General features: G+C 38.1%; 4 protein-coding genes across 6 annotated transcripts; 1 reads left to right on the top strand and 3 right to left on the bottom strand.

Moving 5' to 3' along the window:
- Positions 1-119: 119 nt before the first annotated feature.
- On the bottom strand, positions 120-6,237 carry nfs1 (NFS1 cysteine desulfurase). Of its 2 annotated transcripts, none has more exons than XM_057846800.1 (13): positions 5,906-6,237; positions 5,001-5,077; positions 4,811-4,927; positions 4,657-4,740; positions 4,428-4,580; positions 4,030-4,123; positions 3,660-3,794; positions 1,989-2,146; positions 1,560-1,665; positions 1,064-1,145; positions 872-955; positions 713-802; positions 120-604 (listed from the first exon to the last, which is right to left on the bottom strand). In XM_057846800.1, exons 1-13 carry the CDS (start codon positions 6,012-6,014, stop codon positions 541-543), a joined length of 1,353 nt encoding a protein of 450 aa, XP_057702783.1. In that variant the 5' UTR covers positions 6,015-6,237; the 3' UTR covers positions 120-540. The 2 variants fall into 2 exon arrangements, with proteins under 2 accessions (XP_057702783.1, XP_057702784.1); XM_057846801.1 differs by lacking the exon at positions 5,906-6,237 and adding an exon at positions 5,165-5,875.
- Positions 6,238-6,724: 487 nt separating this feature from the next.
- Positions 6,725-14,815, top strand: c9h6orf89 (chromosome 9 C6orf89 homolog). Of its 2 annotated transcripts, XM_057846802.1 has the most exons (8): positions 6,725-6,871; positions 7,579-7,793; positions 7,860-8,025; positions 8,678-8,826; positions 9,680-9,834; positions 11,319-11,454; positions 11,530-11,653; positions 11,720-14,815. In XM_057846802.1, exons 2-8 carry the CDS (start codon positions 7,605-7,607, stop codon positions 11,800-11,802), a joined length of 1,002 nt encoding a protein of 333 aa, XP_057702785.1. In that variant the 5' UTR covers positions 6,725-6,871; positions 7,579-7,604; the 3' UTR covers positions 11,803-14,815. The 2 variants fall into 2 exon arrangements, with proteins under 2 accessions (XP_057702785.1, XP_057702787.1); XM_057846804.1 differs by lacking the exons at positions 11,319-11,454; positions 11,530-11,653; positions 11,720-14,815 and adding an exon at positions 10,758-11,167.
- Positions 14,569-21,450, bottom strand: dram2b (DNA-damage regulated autophagy modulator 2b). Its single transcript, XM_057846806.1, has 8 exons — positions 21,292-21,450; positions 20,343-20,488; positions 19,587-19,654; positions 18,143-18,288; positions 17,898-18,075; positions 16,176-16,258; positions 15,801-15,893; positions 14,569-15,732 (listed from the first exon to the last, which is right to left on the bottom strand). Exons 2-8 carry the CDS (start codon positions 20,471-20,473, stop codon positions 15,607-15,609), a joined length of 825 nt encoding a protein of 274 aa, XP_057702789.1. The 5' UTR covers positions 20,474-20,488; positions 21,292-21,450; the 3' UTR covers positions 14,569-15,606.
- Positions 21,451-23,596: 2,146 nt separating this feature from the next.
- Positions 23,597-27,935, bottom strand: zgc:153675 (uncharacterized protein LOC768179 homolog). Its single transcript, XM_057846130.1, has 3 exons — positions 27,583-27,935; positions 25,659-25,746; positions 23,597-24,180 (listed from the first exon to the last, which is right to left on the bottom strand). The coding sequence occupies exons 1-3, from the start codon at positions 27,589-27,591 to the stop codon at positions 23,894-23,896; spliced, it is 384 nt and encodes a 127-aa protein (XP_057702113.1). The 5' UTR covers positions 27,592-27,935; the 3' UTR covers positions 23,597-23,893.
- Between the last annotated feature and the right edge of the window lie 15 nt (positions 27,936-27,950).

The raw sequence follows: 27,950 nt of genomic DNA on the forward strand, positions 1-27,950 counted from the left end.
GCCGTTTCAAAATAGCGCCCTCGGCTGGACACACGAACGATATTTTGGTTCCTACGAGAACAATTTACGGAAAACAAACACCATAAACTCAAAATATGTAATGAATGAGTTTAATTACGGTGAGTGATAAATAGCCTTTATTTAATGTATGTGAGCTGCAAACAATGATGTTAATACACAGACACGCTACGTGAATACTGACATGAACGCGAGACATTGGTTTCACAGTTTGCTTTTTTCTTGTTTGTTCAACATTTTTCTACTGGGTTAAAATGTTGCAGCTTGACCAAAAAACAAGCTTGTGAAATTTAAACCAAACCAAAACAAACAAACAAACAAACAAAAAACCCCAACATGAACACCAAGCGACAAAAAAAGCACATTCATTCAAAAACGTGGCAGCTCCTACAAGTTATGATAATACAAAAGGTTCACTTGTGCGTGTTTTGAGTATGGCAATGGGGATAGAAATAGCATAAAATCATTTCCGAGAAGTTTTTGTTGACATCTGAGGGAAGTCAAGCGGCAAGTGGGAGGAGTCTAGTGCTGCGTCCATTTGATGCTCTTCAGGTCGATGCCTTCTTGAACCATCTCCCAAAGAGGACTAAAAAAATTTAAAAATATAATTGGCATGAAAGGTCAGATTTCTGACGTTGACCTTGACCTATTAACACTTTTAATAAGTGTTCTTTAGACAGTGATGATGTCACACCTCATCTCGCGAAGTCTTTGCACCTGATGGACGCATTTCTCCGCTGTAAAGTCGACTTCTTCCTCTGTGGTGAAGCGACCGATCCCAAACCTGTTCGACATAGAAACACATTTATGTCATGTGTATTTTTGAAGGTCGTAAATAACGATGACATTCTACCTGATGGAGGAATGGGCGAGGTCCTCATCAGCACCGATAGCTCGCAGGACGTATGACGGCTCCAGTGAAGCTGATGTACACGCACTATAGGCACACATAAAAATGCAAGTTTGGGCGCACATTAACAGTGATCACGAGATTTAAGAATGCTAAAATGTGACGGTAAAATTAGATTTTGGTGCTCAATCTCACCTGCCAGATGACAGCGCAATGTCCTTGAGTGCCATCAGTAGACTTTCTCCCTCCACGTAAGCAAACGACAAGTTGATGCAGCCTAATAAACAATGACACAGTGACATCACACACATTTGTCTTTGTAAATTAGGACTGCCACAATGGACTAATGGATTATCAAATGAGTCGCCAACTATTTATCGTTTAGAAGTAATGTTGACCACAAAATAGTAACAATAAACATCCAGCCTTCATTCGGCTGTAGTCCTCAACTAAAGTTCTGTAGATGATAAAGGTTGTAATTCGTCAAAATACAGTATTTTGCTTTGGAAAACAACGATACGGTGAAATAAATGCCTAATATTAATAGTTCGAATTTTCCCAGCGCATAATTTTTGGTTCCAGTGCAAAATTCCAGCTCAATCAAAAGTATTAACTGTAACATCAATAATCAATATTTAATCAGCCATCAAACTAATCGTCAGTGTAAATAATTGGCAGCGATTGAGTCTACCTGGGTACCGTTGCTGCGGGTCTCCGTTCATGATCACGTCAGGAATCTGAGAGGTAATCTTCTGGACCAGACGGTTTGACAGCATGGTCACTCTTTGGTGGTCGTACTAAAATCAAAAGTCCAACATTCAAAGTCGTGCAGTACAATATATATCGCTAAAACGATGTAAAACTTTCACTGGACATTTTACGAGTCTATTGCCATTATTGCCGTAAATAGAGCTGTTCCTGCAATGAACATTTTGACCGGCAGATGGCACCCAATTTGATGGGATTCAATATACAATAGCAGTACCGCTAATCGGCCTCAAGAGGTCCCTACCTCCACTTAGTAACTAGCCAATTGGCCCCCTCTGCTCCCCCAAAGCATGCAAGAGAATTGAATATTAGGTACACAAATCTTTTGAATATCAATATAAAAAAGACTGACCTCCATCTCCTGCTGTGCAATGCTGCAGGCAGCCCCCAAGCCCACGGCTAGTGGGGTGGGCACAGTCCCCGAGCGCAGGCCTCTTTCCTGGCCGCCGCCGTTCTGCAACGGCTCCAGTCGCACCCGCGGCCGCCGTTGCACATATAGCGCACCAACGCCTAATGCACACAGGGAACAGAACTAGAACAAATTTGTCTTGATCCTTGATCATAAATGAATTGATTAAATGTCAGCTAAATGTTTCCAAGCACATTTATGTGCATTAATTCATCCTTGCTGACTGTTAAAACACTGAATGATCCCTTTGTGTTGGTTAGCCAGAGCGAGCAGTCTTGCCTAAATGGCTTTAGTCGAGCCATGAACATTCATAAAACTGGATATCAAAGTTGTAGTTACTGTTATCGAATATTATATCTTGCTAGGATGTGATTGCTGTAATGTCTAAGTATAGCCGTTTCATTAGCTAAAGTTGGTTAACTTTACGTCTTCGTTGGCAGTTGCTATGGCACAGTCCTATGAGTATGCTATTAAAGCAATGCGTTCTCTTTTTAAGTAAACATAGCGTCCAAATAAGCAACTTTACCTTAATTTTGTTTCATTTTTAATGTAATATTTTGTGAATGGACACCTTAGAATGACCATAAATACTTAGCTACCTTATAAAAGAATTAATAGCTCAACGTTAACACAAAAAGGAAAATGCCTTTGACAGGCTCATTTATAGCATTCCCAGTTAAGACGAAATTGACATTTGAACACAACTTTGAAGCAATTGCCAGAAAATAATACTTAAAAAATAACAACACACACACACAAACATAATTATATTCTTTATCCTCTGCGTCAGGGGTTCTCATTATGTTGATGGCGCTCTACCAGTCGATCACAACGCTAGAGTGGGCAGATCATGGCATCAAAAAGATTTTTTAAAAAACATTAGTTATGCAACAGCCGCTGTTAAGGTAGATTTTGGGAGGTTGTCTCCTTGAAAAGCACCATATTGGCACGAATATAAGACGGTGTTTTTTTGCATTGAAATAAGACTGAAAAATTGGGGTCGTCTTATATTCGCGGTCTAGACGTTATACTTACTCACGACGCTAGATGGCGCCAGATATCATTGAAGCGATGTTCTGTCATGACAGATTTCAGCTAGTCTCAAGTTTAACCAGTTCGCATTATTTTATTGCAATGTTTTTCCTTATTCAGATTTGTTTCAAGACTACAGTTAGTTGGACTTCACTTTGATAGTTAATGCAGTTATTGCAATTTTGTTGTTTTATCACAATAGATTGGTTTATTTACATTTCAAAAACCAGAAGCCATTCATTTACGAATGTGATTGCACTTTAGTTTACATATTTATATGTTCAGATATTAAGATTTGAATGAAGCAAAATAACATGCTTTTTCTCTCAAATATATTGTTATAATCATTTGTTTCAGATGTAATGTAATTATTTTCTGTATAAAACTTAATTTGGTGTTCAAAAAAGTCTTTTTTCAAACTTGAGTCTTAAAAACGAGGGGGCCGTCTTATATTCGGGCCAATTCGGTAGATCTTGGAGGAAAACAATTAGCACCCCTGCTCTACGTCAACGGATACCTATTAAAAGATCATTATGACGAAACTACAATAGGATAGAGAAGGCTTGAGAGGCATTTTGTTACCTTTAGGGCCGTATATTTTGTGGGCGCTGATTGACATGAGGTTGATGTTGGCGTCTGTCACATCGATGGGAACTTTCCCAACAGCCTGTGCAGCGTCCGTGTGGAAGAAGACGCCCTTGGAGCGGCAGAGACGACCTGCCAAAATCCGAAAGAAATCTCTACAATTACAACCGAAATGATGTTTTCATGTACTCCCGAAAGCCTATTTTTTGGCTGCTTTGGGGTTGATTTGTTTTGTCCAATCAGATTTCAGTGCCCTGTTGCCACGTTATTGTAGTCTGCCCAGGGTTTTCATAATCAGTCAACCCAATTTGCCATTTTACAACAGCATTTTCCAAGCCTGTGATTGGTCGGTGAGAGTAAACTTTACCAATTTCCTTAACGGGCTGCATGACTCCAATTTCATTATTGACGGTCATGATGGACACCAGAGACGTGTCGGGAGTCATGGATGCCTCCAGCAGCTGAAAAAATAATAATAAACAACTAAATAAAAAAACTTTAAAAAACTTTTAGCATAATATTAACTTTTTGTAACTCAGTGACTACTATTGACTGTGAGAGATGTCCAATCCCCTTTTTGACTGGGAGGGCTTGTAAGCAAACGCTGCAATACCTACCAGTCAAATTTGATTGGTAGCCTGTCACCATCAAAGGCAGCAAATGAGTTAACACATTCACTGCTCTCCAACAGCTCTCAGAGTACAAACGGATTGGACGTCCAAGACCGCCAATGAGTTAAATGGCGCAATAAATTATTAACCATACCTCAAGGTCGATCAGCCCATTCGTCTGCACGGGCAAGTAAGTTACGCGGAATCCCTCAGACTCCAGAATCCGACACGAGTCCAGAACGCACTTATGCTCCGTCTGGGAGGTGATTACGTGACGCTTCTTTCCTTGGTAGAATCGGGCCACGCCCTGCTCGAAACCATAACACAAAATGGTACTGTTGGACTTTTGTTGGAATTTTAACAAGCAGCCTCGCTAAACACACCTTGACGGCCATGTTGTTGGATTCAGTTGCCCCGCTGGTGAAGATAATCTCACGGGGATCGGCGCCGATCAGATCAGCCACCTGCTGCTCGGTGACAAAGCAAGGTGGTGTTTATTTTTGGGAAAACAAAAGGAAAAAAATGTTGTTTTTTTACCTTCCTTGCCGTCTCCATGGCGGTTTCGCTTTCCCAGCCATAGGCGTGCGTCCTGGAGTGAGGGTTGCCGTAGTAATTCACCTGATATGGCAACATAGCATCCAAAACACGAGGATCCTGCAAGTCAACATGCAGCCTAGTTGAATTTGTGTCACAATAAAGTCAGTTAAGTCTTCTTCTGTGGCAGTACCATAGGTGTGGTGGCTTGAAAATCCATGTAGAGGGGTCGCAGTTCATCTTGGTTTAGTTCTCTTTTCTTGATTAGTTCTAAAAATAAATAAATAAAAAACATTATACAATTTAAAAAAATAAGAAGTCGGTTTTGTAATAGCAGCTGCGTGTCCCCAAACTGACCCTGAATCTGTGACTCAAATTGCCGAGTCATTCCTGGTCAGCTTCTTCTCCTGACACTTGTGATTTTGGAATGTTTGGTGTACCAAAGCTAATACAAAGAGTCACTTTAACGATAAAAACATCAATATTTTGATCGCAATTACTCACTGAATGCACATGCTGAATTCATTACGGATGCTTTCACTTTCATTATTACCGTTTTTGCCATTTGAACCAGAGCTGCCATTCGATTCAAGTCAATCTGCTACAAACTTTGGTTTTAATTTTTAAAAAGTGTTAATCTATTGCTAGATTAATCATGACTGCTTGAGATTAATTGCAGAAGCAGCCAATGACCTCATCTTTTTAGTAAATTTTGGCTTTGATTTGACAGAAGGAAATCTTTTGCAAAGTTTGTTAGAAAAAGCAAATAATTTTACTTTCATTAGTATTTTGTTTGGCGTTCGACTAGCTACAAAAACACGAACATGAGTGTCATTTTATACTACTTTGTGATGTTTCTATCATAAACTTAGTTTAAAATCCGTTCCTTGTGTCCCTTTTGTGATGCTCACCAACAACAATATACTCAATTTAAAATCTCATCTAAAAGCGAGTCGTAACTCCAAACTTTCTCTCTCTGCGTGTCTTCAAGATGTTAAAATAGTTCAAGTTGGCATTTATTTCAGTCTTTGTACAAAACTGCGTCACATTGGGTTTAGCATCATGCTAAGCTAACAGTTAACAAGGTTCTATCCGTACCTTTCCGTTGAGTGCTGGCGGCGGCTCTCTGCTCGCAGCTCAGCCGGGGACAGACCCTCTTGAGCGGCCAGCAGAGACGAGAGGATGCGGTTCTGCTCGAGGAGAGCATTAGGGCGACAAGAGAGCCTCACCGGGTGAGAGACACAAATTACGGAATCACACTTTATTACTATTCTCAAACCGAGTTTAATCCCCTGGTCGGTAATGTTCACAGTAACGAATCGACTACAATGACACCGAGAAACTACTGTTTGGTAAGCGTGTTTCACACTAGCAGGTTACATATGACATGATAAAAAAACGTCACGCACGAGAAGCGGAAGTTTCCGTGTATTTACTTCGCTCTCATTGGCTGAGTGTAGGGAACTTTTGTAATCTGGTCTGTGATTGGTTGGTAACATAACAACTCGTAAAAGGAGGGAAAGTTCTCATCTTGATTGGCTGCTTTAACGGAAAATCAAGAAAAAATGATGTATGATTTCCGATTAAATACAATATTATTTCATTTCTATTTTTCTCTTCTATTACATTCTAAATAACTTGTCATTTTTACACACACACATATAGTTTTCTAAGATGGTGGCAAAGTGAGTAAAACCGTGACGTGAACGTACTGGAATTTCTTTAACTTCAAAATACGGCGTCAACACATTTCTCGGACTAAGAAGTTGTTGTTGTTGTTGTTTTTTCAACATTACTTTCAAAATAATAATTACTGTCAAAAAAATGCCCCCACGGCTTTCGCCAAAATTTTCGTTTGTCCAACAGGTTATTCCCCAAACGGCCCGCAGGTGGCAAGACCGAGTCCAATAGCGTTCACCGGAGAAGAAGACGCCTCCTGCAGGTGTCTGTAGGAAGTAGCCATGCATGGAAGATTGCGGGAAAAACAGTGATTTTTCCCTAAATAACACAACACCAACAAAGACGACAGCACCTTTAAAAAGGGAATTGTTGTTTTCCTTTAAGGTAAGTCGACTCGTTTTGTGTCAATTGAACGTAACGACGCAATGACATTGCTAACAAACTAGCTTGGCAAGTAAACAAGCTAGCCTTTGCTGCTAGTGCCAAAGTGCAAACGCTGAAGATAATACTGTTGTCACGATTCTAACATTTTCAACTCAACAAAATATTCGATGCCATATTTGACATTTCATAAATAAAAAATAAATACATGTTTTTATTAACTTTCAGTGCCATTGACAGTGATAGATGTAAAGTAATAGGGTTCCTAAAAAAATTTTTCAAATGTGTTTATCACTAGTAGACGTCCAATCCATTTGAAATGGGAGGGTGGCCTGCTAACCCGCCCATTTCAAATGAATTGGACGTGAAGTAGCGCCGCCAGTAGCAGGTAATGTTAAGATAATATGCTTTGACATTGATCAAATCTTTTAAAAATCGCTTGACCATATCCAATACTGTCCAATACTCCAGAAACAGCCATATCGGGTGCCAATACAGAGTATCGGATCGGGACATTACAAATTGGTGCAACACTACAATTTAAAAATATTTTCAAAACATTATTTATTTTTATTTCGTATTAAATGGAATTTAAAAAACAAAAAGGTCAACAATGTTGCTAACAGATTCATTTTATTATCAATTAGCCGTGATGATCATGACAGCAAAGAATTGTTTCAAATTGTGGAAAAAAAAAAATGGAATGACAGGTGTCCTGGGAGCCGCCCCCGTCGCCATGGGAACGACGACGAGCGAGCCGTGCATCTACGACAAGCTCTCAGAGAGCATCGACATACTTCGCCAGTCAGGCTACCGTTACGGCATGTCCGAGCGGGAGATTGAGCGCTTCATCAAGCGCATGCTTGAGACCAACGAGCCCCGACACGAGCCCCCACAGTTCCCACTCCTCAGGGCCACAGTCAAGGTACGGGAAAGACTCTTGCTTGCGCTCCTGTCATCTTGCGTGAAACTGATGGGTTTTTTTGTGTAGCTGTTGCTGGCGGTGGGTTTCTTGCTGCTGGCGGCGTTGGTGTTCACATACCCACATGACGACCCGTATATGGGCACTGCCCGCCCAGGGTCTTGCAATTGGTCGTCCCCATTTAGCCACGTGAGACTGCTGGCGCTGCCCATTGCCAAAAAATACAACCTGCAAGGTAAACTTACTGTTGCCGGCGGTTTCAGGTTATGAAATTATGAGGACCACAAGAAAAGAAGGCCTACGAGAATAAAGTCGTAATATTACGAAAGTCATATGTTCTAACATTACGAGAATAAAGTTGTAATGTTACTGAATTTTAATATTACAATATTTATTCATAATAGTACTAGCTCTTGCCAAGTTGAAATAATTTACATAATATTTATAGTAAAAGCTGTACTAATACAAGCAAAAAAGTCTAATATTCCATAATTTTACGTAATTTACGAGAAAAAGTCGTAATGTTATATAATCTTATGGGAAAAAGGAATGTTACGAGATTAAAGTCTTATTTGTAGTAGCTCCCAGCTACTACAAATAGCTAATTTACGTAGCTTTACATAATATTTATCTAACTTAACACTACTGCATCCATATACATTATGTAATGATATGTAATGAAACATCTTTAATCTCGTAATATATTACGTTACGTTTTTTACATTATGTAAAAGTACGTTGTTTTTCTCGTAATGTTATAAAAAGTCACAAAGCGTTACGACTTTACTATCATAATAGTTTGACATTTTTCAGTCGTCCCCCCCCCCGTGTTTCTTTGATTTATCAAGAGCCACACTAAAGAGTTGTGTCCCACTACATCTGCTCAGGCTTCCACGAGTGGTGGAGTTTGGGCTCGCCCAGACATAGCCTGGTCAACTGCTCAGGTTGCGCCGAGATTTCTACGGTTCTGGAGGTGCCGGAGAGCCTCCGAGGTACAGTCACGCTGCGACGTGGGCCGCAACTAGTGCTATTAAAGGTAAACTCACATACTAGGTGATGATTTTGGGCAAATAAAGTGATTTTTCTGGGTTTTTGTTAGTTGTGTAATGACAATATATCATCAGCAAAACGATATCAAACTTTGTCGACATTTTACATGTTGTGATTGCCATAAATTGACCTGTTCTTACAATACACATTTTTGCCAGCAGGTAACGCCAAATCTCCATATGCCATAGTTGTACCGCCAATCATTAGCCAATTGGCTCCCCCTGCTAACAGTACCGTACTGTATAGTATTTTTGCCTCCCGTAACCTGAAATTTCTTTAACAAGAGGCAATATTTTCCTGTTTAGTCGTGTCGTAACCTGAAAACTACGTTCGTAGATACGTTCGTAAGTAGGTACTACCGTATGTGAGAAATTGTAGGCTGCCATCGACAATGATAAACGCCCAATTTAAAATGGTAGGACTGACTGTATGCTCTTCTTTTAGTACAATTGATGGCGCTAGATGTCCAATCCATTCCGATCCCAGTCAAAATGGATTGGACGTCTATCATGGCCAATGGTAGGCAAAGATTTAATAATAGGCTAACTTAATACACACCAGACTTAAATATTTTTAAAAATAAAAAAAAAACAAAAAAACGTCACAAATATTAGGAGATACACTACCTACAGTGCTTTTTACTCTGGATAGTAATAGGTTGCAGCACTACGTAACGCATTTAACATTTGTGGTAGGTCAGATTAATGTCAATTAAAATATAAAGTGTGTGTGTGGGGGGGGGGGGGGGGGGGGGTCACAGTTGTCATCATTTTTCACCCAATAATTAAAAATGTATCATATAGTAGCATATCAAGATCGTTGTGACTGTCATCCCACAGGGCGGCGAAACACTTTGCATTGAGCGACGCCAGCTAGAGGAACTCTACCTGGCCCACTCTGCTTCCGTGTCCGTCCTGCTAGAAGATGACGAGGAGGCGACACACAACCTAAACACCGGGCTTCCGCAAGGACCCGCCAACTTCACGCTGCTATGGTAAAATACAGCAACATTCCTTTTCACAAGCGTATGAAAGCTAATGATAAAAGTACCGTATGTTGGACCAAAAGGTACGATGTATATATCCAAGGTACGATGTATATATCCATTTAAGAAACGGGGCTGCCAATGACAGTGATAGATGAACCAAAGTTGATCAAAAAATGAACTGTTTCAACAATCGACAGTAATATTAGCAATATCAACACTCAAACTCAGAAAACACCATTTCTGTCGTTCAAATGAATGTTAATAAATTTGCTCATTGTCTGCCATTGACGGCAGTAGATGTCCAATCATGAATCTGGGAAAGGCTGCCAGCAGTAACTGGATCCATATGTATTGGGCTGCCCCCATTTATCGACAAATATTAGATTATCAAACTATTTTGATAATCAGTAGAAACATTGGCCTCCAAATTGTAAACAAATCAAAAAAAGGGGGGAAAATGAAAATATTCTAATTTAAAAAAAAAAAAAAGTTTTTTTAATTCATTTGTTTATTCTTTAGAAATGAGGGAATATTTTCCCTAATTTTATTAGATTAAAAAAATCGAAATACAACATTTTAGAAAGTTAAATTAGAGAATATTTAATGTTATGTATCGTGTCTTATATATATATACACACACACAGTCTCACAAAAGTGAGTACACTCCTTGCATTTCTGCAGATATTTAAGTATATCTTTTCATGGGACAAGACTGACAAAATAACACTTTGACACAATGAAAAGTAGTCTTTGTGCAGCTTATATAATATTTTAAGGGGAAAATAAATTAACTAACTCAATAGTCATTAATATCTAAACCCCTGGCAACAAAAGTGAGTACACCCCTTAGAAACTATGTACATCCCTAAATGTCCAAATTGAGTACTGCTTGTCATTTTCCCTCTAAAATGTCATGTGACTCGTTACAGGAATGCTGTCAGCATTGCTGCAGAGATTGAAGAGGTGGGGGGTCAGCCTGTTAGTGCTCAGACTATACGCCGCACTCTCCATCGAATTGGTGTGCATGGTTGTCACCCCAGGAGGAAGCCTCTTCTGAAGATGACACACAAGAAAGCCCGCAAACAGTTTGCTGAAGACATGTCAACAAAGCACATGGATTACTGGAACCATGTCCAATGGTCTGATGAGAAGGGTGGGCTTTCTTGTGTACCGTCATCAGAAGATGTGTCACATGACATTTTAGGGGGGAAATGACAAGCAGTACTCAATTTGTACATTTAGGGATGCACGTAGTTTTTAAGGGGTGTACTCACTTTTGTTGCCAGGGGTTTAGATATTAATGGCTATACTTTGAGGGGAAAATAAATGAACTCTATTATATAAGCTGCACACAGACTACTTTTCATTGTGTCAAAGTGTCATTTTGCCAGTGTCGTCCCATGAAAAGATATACTTAAATATCTACAGAAATGCGAGGGGTGTACTCACTTTTGTGATACACTGTAGTATGTTCCCTTTAATTAAAACAGGAAGTTCAGCTCTGCAACAAGAGAAAAAGTGTTACGGTGGCTCTTTCCAAAGGCGGAACTGTGCCCCCTGTTGGACAGCGCCGGCACTGTCCTGCAACGCTGCCTGGTCACACACAACACGGACACACAGAAGCAGGCTAGTCCCAAGTATTGCAAGAAAAATACATTTTACGTACTGTATTTACTTTTTTTTTTTTTTTTTCTATGTCAGGGTGTGGCAGTCCTCGGATGGCTGGTCGTGGGGGAGGGGCTTCCCACAGTGAGAGTTCTTCCCGTTCCACGGTGCCAAAAACACTGCAGCTCCTTTAACTTGTGGCTCAACCCTGGAGATATGGGTAACACTCACACACACAACTGAAAATAGTTTTTGAACTAGAACTGAAATTGCTTTGCCGTTATAGTGTATGCGGACCCTCGCTACTGGCAGATGGCGCTCTTCCCCGGACCAGGACAGAACATTGTGTGCGACGGTTCGGCGTTTTAGCTAGGTCTGCTGAAATTATTTTGATAGTCGATCAATCACATTGTTTTTGGGGTGGATCAACTCATAGCATTTTACCTAGAAATGTACAAGGAATTTTTAATTGTATAGCACAAGTCAACACATTATGACAGGGGTGTCCAAACTTTTTGCAAAGGGGGCCAGATTTGGTGTGGTAAAAATGTGGGGGGCCGACCTTGACTGACGTCCTTTACGCAGAACAATATGTTTAAGCAAATTTTAGCAAGCCATTCTGTGTGTCACATTTGCTTTATTATTATTTTTTAATTAATAATTTCAACAATCTCGCAACTAGTGTTCTCTTTCGACTCTCGGGCTCTTGCGAAATACTGCTGCTGTGAAATTAAACTAGCTTCAAAAGTTGCTTCAATTTCTCGCTGCGTATCTTTCCCGTAATCTTGTCGTACATGTCAGTGTGTCTTGTTTGGTAATATCGCCTCACATAGAATTCTTTAAAAACAGCGAATGTCTCTTTGCAAATGAGGCAGACACAGTTGTTGCGTATTTTATAGAAGAAATAGTCCAATTTCCACCTATCCTTGAAGCGTCAGCCGTCGCAGTCAACTTTTTTGTTGTTGTTGATTGTCGCCATTTTAGAAAATTGGAAGTCAAGGATCGCATGACATAATGTTGCTTAGAGTGCTGCTGCCTTTTATTGGGTAAATGAGGAGCAGCATTTAGTGTGTAAGCTACTTCATATGCTGGTAGCAGTACTGCTGACCAATTTATTCAGTCTGTGCGCGGGCCAGACGTTATTGATCTTATGACAGAGGCTGGGGGCCGGATGAAATTTTACCACGGGCCGCATTTGGCCCCCGGGCCGCACTTTGGACATGTCTGCATTATGATATGCTTTACATCAGTGTTTTTTTTAACCACAGACCGGTGTGAAGTGCCCCCCCCTCCACAAACTGGCAATGTGTGGCAGAAAATTACAGTAAATATAGAATAACACAACAGCGCTAAAAACGAACAATAAGTGCAGGAAAAATTCACCATACGCTGAATCAACCTGTTTTAACAGCGGCCTCTCCTAAAACTTGACGGCAAATATCCTTGGTCGCAGGCATAATGAGTTCTCCAATCGTGAGAAGTTTTCTTGCTTCAGCATAACTGTTCTCCACGAGGTACGCTCTCAGTGCATTCGCTTTTGTTCCCTCGTTTGCTAGCTTTTTGCCACATATTATGCAGAATGAACTTGGTTGTAGGCTCCTTCCCTTGGCTCATCAGGTGGCCTTTTCCCCGTTAAAAAAGCTGTCGAAAGACGTCGCCCCCCCAGCACACAGCCAGAAGCAGCTAACGTTACTGTTTACATGGACTGACTCTAGGTGTGCAAACATCAGTAATGGCGGTCAAGCACGAGAGGGCGATGTACACAAATATACTCGGATTAGTCAAGAGGAACAGGCCAGAATGCGGTCGATGAATTATTTCTCTGCGGCTCAGTAAGCGCCACGGACCAGTACCGGTCCCCGGCCCGGTGGTTGTGGATCACTGCTTTACATCATGAGAATAAAGACTTAAAAAACAGAAATGGAAATAGAAATAAAAACACAGATGAATGGATTTAAAAAAAAAAAAAAGTACTTGAACAAGTGGGGCAGTTATGAATACGTTGTAGTAAACAAGGAGCTAAACTGTTTGAGCTCACCTCAGATCTTCAGGTCATTTGCTCCAGAGGAGTGAAGGTTGGTGGGTACGGGATTTTCAAAGGCCAATAGAGATTTAAATTTTTTTTTTAATTTAGCCCATGTCTACAGTAGATTTTATAAGATATAATTTTTTTTTTTTTTTTTTTAAATCACCATGAAAGGCCATTGAAACACTTTTATAAATGTGTATGTTAGAAAGGGTGCTAAATCACAACAAAGATAATGATCCAAAAGAGTGAACGTTATCCTATTACATTGGCCGATCTTTAAAGATCCTCACCCAAACAGTGAAATCAAGTTATCTTATTATATTGCCTGATAGCCAATCTTTAGAAAAAGCCTATATGTTGGCCCGACATATTGGTTGACATTTATATATTGAGCACTTGATGTAGCTTTCATAATGGACATGGATTTTTTTGTAAGTATATGCTTACAAAATAGGCAACTGGCAGATATATATATATTTTTTAAATTAAATCTGTATTGGAAGCTGAAAATTCCATAGTTGTCAACGTCTAACTAGAAGGTTTTTTTTCTTCTCTTACTTCCTTTTGTAATACTGTCCATTAGGTGGTGCAAAATCACAATTACTAAATACCAAACCTGAGCATTTTATCTTACCAGCAGAGCTTGAAAAAAGGCTTATATAATCAGCCCGCCGATATATCGGTTGACCATAAGAAAGATGGTTGATGTGTTTTTAAAACGAAGTAAAAACTAAAAACAACTTACTATGAAATAACTATATTTTAACTTAAAAAATAAAAATTGCAAAATTAAAGAATATAGTCTTTTTTTTTTTTTTTAATTTGGGCTGTACAATTTCCAGGTCAACCATTTTTCTCAACGATTCATCGACTATCAAAATACTTGTCGATTAATGTTGGCAGCCCTAGTTTTAGCGCTTGGACGGCACAGTCCCTTCTGCTGAGGATGCCTTATATCCCCAAGGGAACTGGAAACATGGTGCGAAAAAGCACCACGTGCCAAAAACAGGACGCCAAGCTGTACAATCAACAAGTGTGACCCCAACCCCCTGCCCCACCCACACAAACGGTCCTGGAATGACACACTTTCGGTGCCACCTTCCTGGACCTGCTTACCAGTTTTTCATTTTGCACACAAAAAACAAAAGGCTGCTTCTCTTGTTTTTTTTCTGTATTATTTATTGCTGTTATTGGATGTATGTGACACAAATATACACAGAATTCTGTATTATATGTGTTAAAATGTTGCAATTTTGAACTCGTGGGACCAAAAACATGATTGAAAGATGAATGAATAAAAAAATATGAATGTCTTCGAAGGAATTTTGTTTGTGCTTTTATTTTTCTTAGTTTTTTTTTTTTTTTTAAGTTTTTTTAAAGAAATCTGCGGGGTTAAGGGGCACCAATGATATAACCAAAATGGATTCAATGCCCAATATAACTGCATAGATGAGGATAAAGTGCAATACTATTGAAAAAAAGATTAATAGAAAAAAAAAAAAAATGGAAAAACTAGGTGGATACGTAAGTACATTTTAAACCACCATCTGTTTTTATTCCTATAATTAAAAAGATGTTAAACCTTCATATATTTTTTAAAAGACATTTTATATTTGTTAATAGGTGAATAGTCAATTTGATTCTATAATATACATTTTACAAGGATTTATATTTTTTAATTAAGAATTAAAGGTTCACAAGATATTAATTTTGGATAAAAACATCTGCAAAAAAATAGGCAAATATGTTGGTATACAGTATATTTTATTAAAATTTTAACGTTTTCATGGAATTTAAACACTTTTTTTAAATAAATTAGGTGAATCATTTTTAATTGCTAAAAAAATAATCCTACGTGACCACCATCAGTCCATTAAAATGAGAAATTTCAATGGGTTTGTTTATAATGAAAAAGCAAAAGTAATGACAATCATTTTCTCAAAATTAGTTTTCATTTGCTTTTTAAGTTTTATTTTTTTTCTTAGTCAGCATACAGTTTATATTTCCCATTTTTTGAAGGCTCAGCACTGAGCTTCACAGTCTTCCTGAGATTTTCTTAAATCATTTAGTCGCTTGTGTAAGTGCACATAAGAAATGGTTTAAAAAAAGTGAAGAGTGCTCATTTGTGTTCGTTTGGAGTACTTTTACGTGTCTCCGCCCGGCAACAGCGGCGATGACTCGGAGGGTTGAGCTCTGTCGGCGGCAAACTGCCACGGGTTGTTGTACAGATGGCCGTGCTGCATGTCCACTTCCGCTCGTAGCGTGATTTTCTACCACAACAGAAATATGAGAAAAAGGACGGAAGGGAAAAAGTCTGCAAGATGAGAAGAAAAGGCACCTGGAAATCCCGAATGTACGTCAGGAAGAAGCTGATGAAGGATAACGCCAGCGACCACTCACTCACCGTGCTGATGATGTGAGCCGTGTAGCCCTGCGGCGACCGTTCGCATTTCATGCAAGTCAACACATCATTTCTCCGTATTTCAGTAATTGTATGGGCCATTTACAGGGTGACCCCAAACAGTCTCCAAATTTTGATAGGCATCATTTCATGACTTTTTTCCCCAAGAATAAAAAGACAGCAGCTAAAACTAGTTTATTTTTAATAAGGTCTGAAAAATATAAAATACAGTAGTTAGTCTTTGCTGACCTCCATTTATTTCCCCGTCTGTCGATAGAAGAAAGCAATTAGTGAGCAAGATGAGCAACTCACCGTCTCTCCGGGCGTCCAGTGCAGCTTGCGTGCGACGTCCACTCCGGGCAGACTGCCATACATGGCGACAGACGATACAAACACTGATGGGTGGAGCTTAAGGAAGACCTCAGCCAAGACAAAAGACTGACAAGCAAACAGACCTGAATTGAAAATTTATTTCAACCAGTAAGCTCTAAACCAACTTTAAAACTTGCTTTTTATTATAGATTTTTATTTTACATTAATGATTCAATTACTGTTTATTATCTTTAGTATTTTAATGTTTACTGGTAAGTGATATTTGTCTGTAAAGCCCATTGGTATCTTTTTGATCATTTGGTGCAATAAATACATTTCACTTGACTTCAATTAATATTTTGGTAGTCAATAAATTGTTTAGAGAAAGTGGTCACTTCAATATATTTTACCAATTTTATTCATTTATACATTTTAAAATATTTTAAATAAAAAACAAACACCACTGGTGACCATGAATTTCTGTATTACCGTATTGGCCCGAATATAAGACGACCCCCTCTTTTTCAATACTCAAGTTTGGGGAAAAAAAAGACTTTTTGAACACAAAATTAATTTTTATACAGAAAATAGTTACAGTACATCTGAAACAAATTATAACAACATATTTGAGAGAAAAAGCATGTTATTTTGCCTCATTCAAATCTTAATATCTGAACATTTAAATATGTAAACTGAAGCGCAATCACATTCGTAAATGAATGGCTTCTGGTTTTTGAAATGTAAATAAACCAATCTATTGAGATAAAACAACAAAATTGCAATAACTGCATTAACCATCAAAGTGAAGTCTTACTGTAACTGTAGTCTTGAAACAAATCTGAATAAGGAAAAACATTGCAATAAAATGATGCAAATTGGTTAAACTTGAGAGTAGCGGAGATCTGTCATGACAGAACATCGCTTCAATGATATGTGGCGCCATCTAGCGTCGTGAATGGGTATAATGTCTAGACCGCAAATATAAGACTACCCCCACTTTTTCAGTCTTATTTCAATGCAAAAAAACACAGTCTTATATTCAGGCCAATAAAGTATTTGTTTTCTTAAAAAAATATATATATACAGGTTTTTAATGTTTTTAAATTGCCAATCAAAAAATATACATGGGTCAAACTTATACGACACACAAATAGGGGTCCTCAAGTTTGAGACCCCTAATTATTCTATATTGTATTTTTTATTTATTTTTTTTTAATTAATAAAGTATTTTTTATTACTTTCAAATCTGGATTAAAATACATTTTTAAAAGTATTCTGTTTTATGTAAAAGTTTATTCATTTCTACAAAAAAAAAAAAAACTATCATAAAGTAAAAAAAAAAAAAAAAAAAAAAAAAAAAAAAAAACGGCAAATATTTTATATAGTCAATTAAACAAAATGGAAAAAAAGGGGAAAAATTGCATTTTTTTCATGTTTAAAAACACAGGGCAAAAAAAAAAAAAAACTTGCCCATAAAATTGTCCAAATCATCCATTTAAGATTCTCAATGTATTTAGATTTTTCCCAATTTAAAAAAAATGATAAACAGCAAATATTACATTTTTCATTAAATAACTTCAATATATACTAGTATTTTTATATATTTCTTTTAATTATAAAACAAAACAGGGGAAAGTATCCTTGTTTTCAGTGTGTGAAAAAAAATAAAAATAAAATGGGAAAAAAAAAAAAAAAAAAACTAAATTCTCCTTGTAAGGATACTGGTGACGATACTCCCAAGCGTCCACGTCGCCAACACCAACCGCACATGAAACACTGCCTTGCTGTGCACGTTCGGTTGCATGCGGTGCGACAGCGCCGTCTGTGCCATAACGTAGAGGGCGCCCACACCGAACGTCAACGCCGCGCCCAACAGGTGAACCGAGAACAGCGTGGTCTTCTGCGCTCACACCCAAAATTGAACTCATATCTCCCAGTTGGCGGCATGTTATAACTCGGACACCCACCTGGAAGTTAGCTACGACGCACATGCCCGCGGAGCTGAAGAGGCCAAGAAGCAGCCCGAAACGGTTCAGTCGGTACGCGATCCGGTCCTCATCGCTGCTCATTAGCGCCTCCACTTGTTTGTAGCGCACGTACACTGTGGCCATACCTGCGCAGATGTACAAGAATGCAATTTCCTGGCTGGCAGATGTACAAAAAAAAAGTTATCCACTTAATGGCTGGAGTTCATAGCTCATAGACGTCCAATTCTTTTGAAGTTGGAGGATAGAAGCAAATGAACAAACATTAATGGTGAGCCTAGACTCATAGATATTACTATGGAGTAATTACTTTGTAATTATATCGTAAAAACTATAAAGGTGATGAATTCATTTCAATTCACAGCAGAATGATAATTGGACGCCATCTGACATACCCAAGAATATTTTGGGGCCATTTTCTTTGTAACCATCTCTGCTAGCTCTCCCACTTAAAACAGACTGAATATTTATCGACATCAAAGCCAGTCAATGGTGATAGGTTTCAAATCCACTTTAACAATATTCCCAGAAACATCACACTAAATTAACTTATTCAGCGCCTTAAATGGATTGGACTCATCATACAGGTATTACTAAGTAATTACATTGTAATGGTTTAGTAACAACAATACTAGTGACAAATTCATTTAAATCCACAGCAGAAAAATGATTGGACGCCACATGGCATCCCATAGAATATTTCTGGGACATTAATTAATTACCGTATTTCCGCATGATAAGGTGCACCTATAACTCTAATTTTCTCAACAGCAGACAGAGCGCCTTATAATCCGATGCGCCTTATATATGGATCAATGTTGGTTAATCATGACATGATATTCACCATCTAGTGGATTTATAACAACTCCAACCACCACCACCACTACTACTGCTGCTGCTGCTGCTGCTGCTGCTGCTGCTTGCACCTTATAATGCGGTGCGCCCAATGAATGAAAAAAAGGCCAGTCATTGAAGGTGCGCCTTATACGTCAATGCACCTTATAGTGCGGAAAATACAATACAATATAATTAAACTATCACTGCCATCCCTCCCAGTCAAAAGAGTCAGGACATCTATCGCCTTCAATTCTAAAATAGCAAAATAATATAAAGTATGTCAGGAAAATTCAACTTTGAACTCCAAGACAAGTGTCAACTCGATAGCTTGATGAGAAATGAATCAGACCCCAACCTTGATTGCTTTGCTTCGAAGACTTTATGAACAAGAACTCTCGGGTCCACATGCGGACAGGACGCAAGTTGGAGTCTGATTTATTTCTCATCGAGCTATCGAGTTGACACTTGTCTTGGAGTTCAAAGTTGAATTTCCCTGACAAAGTACAAATACGAAAAACAAAATGTCTAGTAGACATTTTTACATGTACAATGGAAAATGTTTTGCGCTAGTGGCTGTTATTCTGGTTACCTAAAAAGGCCGACACATCCAGCATGATGCCAAACAAGCACCTCTCGGGCGCCATTGTTCCTGTGTCGCTGGAAAAAAAAACAACAACAAAATTCCTTCATGACATACAGTGCTAGCTTTACATGTCATAACAAACGACAACAAGAGAACAAACCAACGTAATACACGCTGTATTAATTATCATTAAAAACTCCACACCCAACAATCCAACCACAGAGCAGTCACGCCCTGCACTCTTTTTTTCTTTTTTAACCTGTCCTGTTTAGCTGCTTCGACAAGAAGAATAGGAATCAGAGTGTCCTTAAGGTTTAAACAATTTTAATGTATAACATGTGAGTTTGATACACTCCCATTGGGTTTGTTCATCATGTTTTATTTGTTCGGAGAAAGTAGCAAACAGGAAGGTGTTATGGGGGGACAGAAAGGAAGGAGGCAGACAGAAGAGAAGAACAAACAATAACAAATACATTATTACACGCCTTCCACTTTCAATAACCAAACACCTGGATCTTCTTCTCAACTCACACTTTACACTGCTGGCTTCTGGTTGCAGATACTAAACCCTGAGATGGAAATGGGCTCGCTTAAGTAAAAGCTTCCTTGTATTAATGTTGGTGATTGACAGATTGTGACAATGAATTTCCCTATGAGACAATGAAGCCTAGTTAAATAGCTATAACCTGATTTACAATGTTTTATTGCTCATTGCTGTACCGATTTTGTTGCTTGTATTTTTTAAGTAAACTTGGGAGTTACCTTATGTAAGGCACCAGAGGATCGACATGTCTGAGGACCACTGCCGTCACGTAGGCGAAGACGAACGCCGCTGCAGTCCAGACTACCAGAAAGGTGGGCAAGAAGCATAGACCCTGCTGGAACCACCACATGACTTCCTCCTCAGCCTGTAGTTTTTAAAAAAGAAACGTTATTGATTAACTCAGGTACTGAAGTCGATAGACGTCCAATCCATTTGAAGAGGGAGGGATGGCAGCACACGAACGAATGTTCCCCATCCCACTTCACATTGACTGGACGTTTACTAGTGCGCAACTCATTCTATGATTCAAAGAGTTTTATAATCAGTTTTGAACTGCCATATGATTGGACGTCTGTAACTGTCAATGGCAACCAATGAGTTAATGACCCATTCTATAATCTGACATTGTTAATGAAAATCTTGTGCAATATTACATAATCTTTTTTGTTGACTTTCTAGGGAGTGTGCGCCTAATAAAATCAGGTGACGTCACTGCTCGGGATCAAACTAATTACTGGGCAGCAGTTCGAATCGAGGTCATGAGACTTTCCTGACAAACCATTATAGTTCTTCAAGTAGAGAAAAAAAATATTTAGAGGTTAAAAAAATGGCGACAGAAGTGGAAGCCAAAGTGAAACACAAATTTATGTTAATGCATTCAATGAGAAAGTTCAACCGCAAAACCAAACTCCATGTGATACATACCAGTGTGAATAAAGTCAATTATACTCGATTGTAACGGTTCGAAGAGGTAGCTTGGTAGCAGACGCTTTTTGGCAAACTTTTATCACTCAAACATTTAACACAAACCAATTTTTACGGCAAGCCAATTCAGGCTTGATTTTTATGTTTGCTAGTCGCTTTGCTATTCCAACCGCGTTTACACGCGTTTCCTACTTCCTCGTCTAAAAATTTGCCCTACGACATTACCACCTCGGGGACACTTACGTTACTCAAACGAGCAAAATCCTCCACAGCGTTCGACGTAGCCCATTTCCAAAACAGACGTTCGACTAGTTTATAAAACGCCTTTAAAATAATCTCCAATAAAGAGGAGCGGGACCGCAGATGTCAATCTCTTGAGTACCGTGCTGTTGTCATGCGCATGCGTACTTATGGACGCGAATCAATCCTTCTGCGCGTGCGTATAATGGTCGTGAAGTTCTGTGAACTTTTTGATGGACAAAACCAGATATAAATAAAAAAAAAACACTAGATTTCTGTTGCGCCTTGTGACCAACGGGAAACCATCGTCACTTGTCGGCCATTTTGCATCGGAGTGTGTAGTTTGAAATAGATACAAATTAATCGATTTTAAACAGATTTTTTCTTAAATGTCAGAGGTGCAGTAAATTAACTGCAAACTAAAATAATAATTTTTAATAACACAAACGAAACACATTTTTGACCAGAAAAAAAACGCTAACTATGGGTCAGTTTTTGTTGTTTTCATGAGAAGTAAATATTACTTTTAAACTTCATTAACTTGTTTACAAGCATAACATACAATGGATGGAAAAATATTACATTTCCAAAAAAATTCTGAAATTAATATTTACTTTTACTTAACCTAGTTTTGACTAAATCCATGAATCATTAAGCATTTCATCGCAAAATTGGTCACATTTTAATTCCTTAAATAGTAAATGGGCAGTGCTTATATAGCACATTTATCTACATGGTTAACATTACCAAAGCGCTTTACATTAGCACACATTTACCCTTCCGCTCACACATTCATACACCAATGGTGCTGCTGCCATGCAAAGCGCTGCCAACACATTGGGGGCAAATTAGGGTTCAATGCCTTGCCCAAGGGCACTTCGACAATGGGCAATCATAGCCAGGTATCAAACCGCAGACCCATCGGTCCCAGGACAACTCCAGCTACCAACTGCACCATGATGAATCACAATTTTCCCCCAGTTTTAAGTTAACATACGATTGACTACAAATTTATTGCATTTTTCAATAGTCAACTCAATAACAATTTTTTTTGCGTTTTCAAAAAAAAACAGTCAACTCCCGATTGATGGCAAATTTGTCAGTGAAAATAGATTGGACGTCAAGCGTAGTCAATGGCACTGAAAGATGAGCATTCATAGCCAGTCCTCCCACTTGAAATGAATTGGACATCTATCATTGTCAATGCATAGATCAATGTAAGGTAATGATTTAATTTTGGGTCACTTCCTTGTTAAATGATTGGCTACCATTTACTGCGCTACATATCTAATCTATTTTGACCGAGAAGGGCTAATGAATGTAATTGCAGCCAGTGAGTTCAATGAGTGCACTATTAAGGGTGAAACAAAGCGCTTGACGCATTTTCCTTTAAAAAGTACTTTATTGATATAATGTAAACACACACAAATTTTAAATTCAAACACTTGAGTCCCATGGCAACAACTTCGGCTCACTCTGTGTTGCACTGGCAGCTTGAAATGTCAGAAAACGTCAAGACAGCAAAAGTGGTGAATTTAATTCAGCTTCTACCGACTGATCAGGCACTTTTCTCTTTTTTATGTGCTATTTCTAATGCAGAAAACATTTCAATGACAAAAACAGCTCAGGTAAAGTCCTTTTCTTGTGTGTACAGCTTCATATTTGTTTGTGTACAAAAGGAGTCCAAGGCCACACTAAAAAGAAAAAATATGACAATTTAACGAGGACACTTTAATTTAAGGGAAAAATAATATTTTTGCATTTTAAATTTTGTTGTAGAAAAGTGATTTCCACAAGGCTGAATTTTTTTAGTGGGATGTGGTCGCTTAAGGATTAAAAAAATATATACAAAAAAATATATTTTATTTATTGAAAGACATTATTTTTTTGTGCATGTAAGAGTTGGAATGTTTCGAGAACTGATTTTAATGTCCAGGAAATAATTTAATATTTTTGCATTTTGATTTTTTTGTAGGAATCTTTTTACATGATAAATTGTAATATTTTGGGGGGGAAATGTAAGGGATTCACCCCCGGGAAAAAAATAGTTAATTTTGCAACAACAACAAAAATTGAAAAACATGCTTTTTTACATACATGTATTTTGTGCATTTAAGGGACAGTTGAAATGCTGAGAACAGACAAGTTCCAAGTTGGGAAAACTTCCAATAAGGGGAAAAAAGTTATTCAAAAATTTAAAAAAACTAAATAAATTATTGAAAAAAACATGATTTTGTTGTACTTTTGTGATTTGAGAGTGTGGAAAGTACTCCTCCAAAGAAAAAAAAAATGTCCCCTTTATTAAAAAAAAAAAAAAAAAAAAATCGATGCACTACTGTGATCCCTTGCAACAATAAAAGAAAACTTTTTTTTTTTTTTTAATCCATCTTGTACATTCATCGACTACTACTATATTTTTTCCTCGTAGCGTGGCCCCAGCACTCTTTATATATAACAAATCTCTCCATTAGCTTGAAATTGAGACTAGTGAAACTGAAGACAAACGTCCAAATATTTGAACGTGCGTGGACTGAAAGACCAAAGAGTGATCCGCTCGTCCACCTGATTGTCGAACGGATTCCAGTCTCTGCTGGCTTTCTCTCCATCACTCCGCCTTGTCCTTCCTCTTGGCGACGAAGGGGACCTTGTTAGCCACGGTGGAGCCCACCGAGGACACGCCCCCAGCCACGGCGGCCACGCCCCCCTTGACCAGGCCAGCGCCGGCGGCAGGCACTGCACTGACAGCGCTCTTGGTGATCTCCAGGCTCTTGCCGCCCACCCATGCCACGCCGTCTACAGCCGCACCCACCACGCCTTTGGTGACGTTGAAGAGGCCGCCAGTTACCCGCCACACCATGCCGGGTTGTGCCGCTGCGTGGTCTTTCGGCGAATCTACCAGGCGACAGGAGAGATGGATTAACTCTTTGAGTTTATCACGGGTTGATGTCCAATAATGTGGATGTGACTTTAACTGAGTTCAACAGAAGTAGACTTCAATGGCGATAGATATTAAAACCAATTAATTGCCATGAATGGTACGGGCTCATCGTATACACTCTAGGGTTTAATTAATAACATTTTAATGACCATGGTATTAATAACATTAGTGATGAATTAATTTCAATTCACAGCAGAAGGATGATTGGACGCCATATAATATCTCCAAGAATAATTCTGGGAAATGTTTTTTTTTTTTACTACTGCACCAGCCCTCCCACTACAAACAAATTGGATGTCTATTGCTTCAAATAGATGTCTATTAGAGTCAATGGGAGTTAATGAGTTAAGGACAACTGACCGATTTGTGTTTGTTGGTTCTTGCAGGGGAAAAACGAAGCGTTAGAGGTGAGGGATTGGTGGGCGGTGAGGGAATGACAATATTTTTGTCATAATTTTGTTTTTTGATCTCTAAACACTTACTAGCCAGGAGTGGGACAATTAAACAATAGATAGCTAAATGTGTCATTAAACATATTATGTTAGTATTTTTATTTTTGTAAATAGTTGCTTGTAGATTTAAATATGTATTGATATATGTATTTTTGGGGGGGGGGCATTTCAACATTGATTTGTCTATATTCATTTCAGTATTTAAATTTATATTTAAGTATTTCAATACTTAAATAATTCAATAACATTTGATTTTAAGAAATAAAGAAATGTCAATACTAACATATTTTTATTTTCATTTTTCAACATTTTTTTTTTACTTCATTGTTTTGAGTTATTCATTTTGTATTTCAACTTTTATTTAAAAATATAGTCATATATGTCCATTTTAATTAATTCATTCCAATTTTTATTTAAATTCTTTTTATCAATTTATTTCCTGTAAACCTGTATTTATTTCATTATCTCATCTAAACATATATTCATTAATGTCAATTTTAATTAACTTATTTCAAATTTTAATTTATTATTTGAATATTTATCTCAACATGTTTAAATTTCATTGTTCATCTTATTGTCAACCTTTTTATGTATACATTTTTTCCACTTTTAATAAAAATCAAATGACCCAAAATAAAAATAAAAAACATACAAATGTGAAAATCAAACATCCTGCCTTTAATTCATATATTTGCTTTTGTAAGTATTTAGGAACAACCCCCCCCCCCCCACAAAGTCATTTTCAGGATGTTTTTTTTTTTTTTTTTTTTTAACCAAATGTGGGAATCTGTCAACAAAAAAGCTTATTTTTAATCGGTCCCTAATGCACAGCACACCGAGAGTGGCTGCTCAAACAGACGGAGGAAAAAAACAAAAAAACATTCCTCCCAACAGCATAATATAGCTGGTAGCAAGACACAAAGACATATTGCACCACGTTCCCTCAGGCTTCGATGGTTCCTCGAGGACCGGTGGCTTACCGTTTGCAGGCTCACTACAGGCAGGCTCTGTTTGGTCCGAGGCCAGGGTGGTCCCAGCCAGGGGCTCCAAGTTTACGTTATTCACATTCTGTGGGGGGGGGGGGAAATCATTTACAAAAAAAAAAAAAAAAAAAAAAAAAAAAAAAAAAAAAGGTTGAACGCATAACATTGCTTTTTGTCCCGAGTCACTGAACACACAATAGCATTGTGGGTAGTGTAGTTTGCCAGAAAAAGGGATGAAAAATCTCAATTTTAAAGTTCATAATTTATTTACATATTTTGAGTAAACCAACAGTTTCCACATACTCATTTGGAATGTAACAATTAACAACATTATACATCTATGATCCACAGGTGTATTGATATACACTGACTGCAATTTCAAAAAGCTAACACGGAGTTTGACGGCGCCCTTACAGGTTTTAGGTATTTACAACTTAAATACTTCACTTTTTTTTTTTAATCGTCAGACTCTCAACTCGTTGGTTGCCACTGACGGAACTAGACGTCCAATCCATTTTGATTGGGACATTTTGACTGGACATGAAAAACGTGAAAAACAGCAAAAATCACAAAAAAACTGAAAAAAAAAAAAAAAAAAAAAAAAAAAAAAAACTGCAGGGGAAAAACATTGCAAAAATACCAACAAAAGAACACAAAAACGAGGAAAAAAATCTTGAAAAAAAAATCATGAAAAATCGAAAAAACACTCAAAAGACACTCATTGCGGCGCTAAACGTCCAAAATCTGGGAGGGGCAAGGCAAGGCAAATTTATTTATATAGCACAATTCAACACAAGGCGTCGAAACTGATTGGATATCGCGCCGTTAATGGTAATGAAAGATGAGCAATCACAGCCAATCCTCCCAGAATAAATCAATTGGACATCTTTCATTTTTAAAGTAAAATGCATCATCAACAACTCATTTAAACCTGTATAGGGAACTATTTTAACTGATTGGCAGCCATTGAAGACTCCAGACGTCCAATTGATTTTGACAGGCAGGGGCTGGCAGCGAATAATCGTCAGCACAATTTTTTAATATTTTGTTTTACATTATTTAATTGCGGACTTATTGTTGCCTGTATGTTCCGGGTTAGGCAGTAGAAGACATGCGCGCTCTTCAGTTGGGCTTTTCATATCTCTGGGCAGATGAGACGTTAAGGGAACAAGCAGTATGGTCGTAGCTCATTTTTATTTTTTTAAAAAAAAATTTTAATGAAAAAATAAAAATTTTAAAAAATGAATACAATAATGTTTGAACTATATTATATATATTAGAAAAATGAAGACAATATGTAAAATTGTTTCCTTTTGATTTATACTTTGCAGTCTTTTTAAATAAAAGACAATTTTAAAACACTTTTTTAAAATTAAAATATGCATTTTTAACTTATTCACTGCCATTGGCAGTCATACACGTCAAACGTATTTTAACTGGGATAGCTGGCATTAAGATCGCTGCTAGCCCTCCCATTCAAAATGGATTGGACATGTATCCCCGTCTATGGCACTGAAACATGACAATGTAATCCATTCCAGTTAAATTGGATTTGACCTATATCGTAATGGCAGTAAATGAATTAATGGTGGAAAAATATATTCCAAAGCATCTTCTAAAAATTAGCTTGATCAAAAACACACCCAAAAAAAAAAAAAAAAAAAAGTCGAGAAAAAAATTAGCCTTGAAAAGAAAAACACTTGAAAGTTTAACGTACTTAATAGATTCATATAAAAGTGCATTTTTAACTATAAAAGGACATTCTAAAAGATTTGCATGTGAACTTGGAATAAAAATTATATGGGAGGGACGTAAAAAAAAAAACCTGAAGCTCTTGGAAAACAGCTTTCGACACAACACAACTCTAAATCGTGAAAGTACTTTAATATGATAAAATATGATTCAATATGCGAATATTTACCTTAACCATCGTGCTCGAGTCGCACCTGGCACAGGAGAAACTTGACAGTGTTTGTCACTGTTGAGCCTCCGACGAGCCACCGAGTCGAACGACGAGCTCCAAGCGGGAAGCGGCTCACCCTGGCCGGCCTTCTTCGAGCTGCTCGGCCTCTCCGGAGCCCGTCAAGGTGGCGGTGCCTCACCGTCTTCTATCTCCGCAAATGAGCTTCGTTTCGCGGGCAGCGCCACGCACGCACCGCCGGTCTAGTACTGCTTCTTCTTCCACGATTGGTCACGTCTTGTTCTCTTCTTCTGCACTTTGCCTACGTGGCGCCCCGCACTTAAACATGCAAACGCACTTCTTGGCGTACACGCGCAGGGTATTTCCGA

This window comes from Corythoichthys intestinalis, chromosome 9 (assembly GCF_030265065.1).
Source record: "Corythoichthys intestinalis isolate RoL2023-P3 chromosome 9, ASM3026506v1, whole genome shotgun sequence".
Lineage (NCBI taxonomy): Eukaryota > Metazoa > Chordata > Actinopteri > Syngnathiformes > Syngnathidae > Corythoichthys > Corythoichthys intestinalis.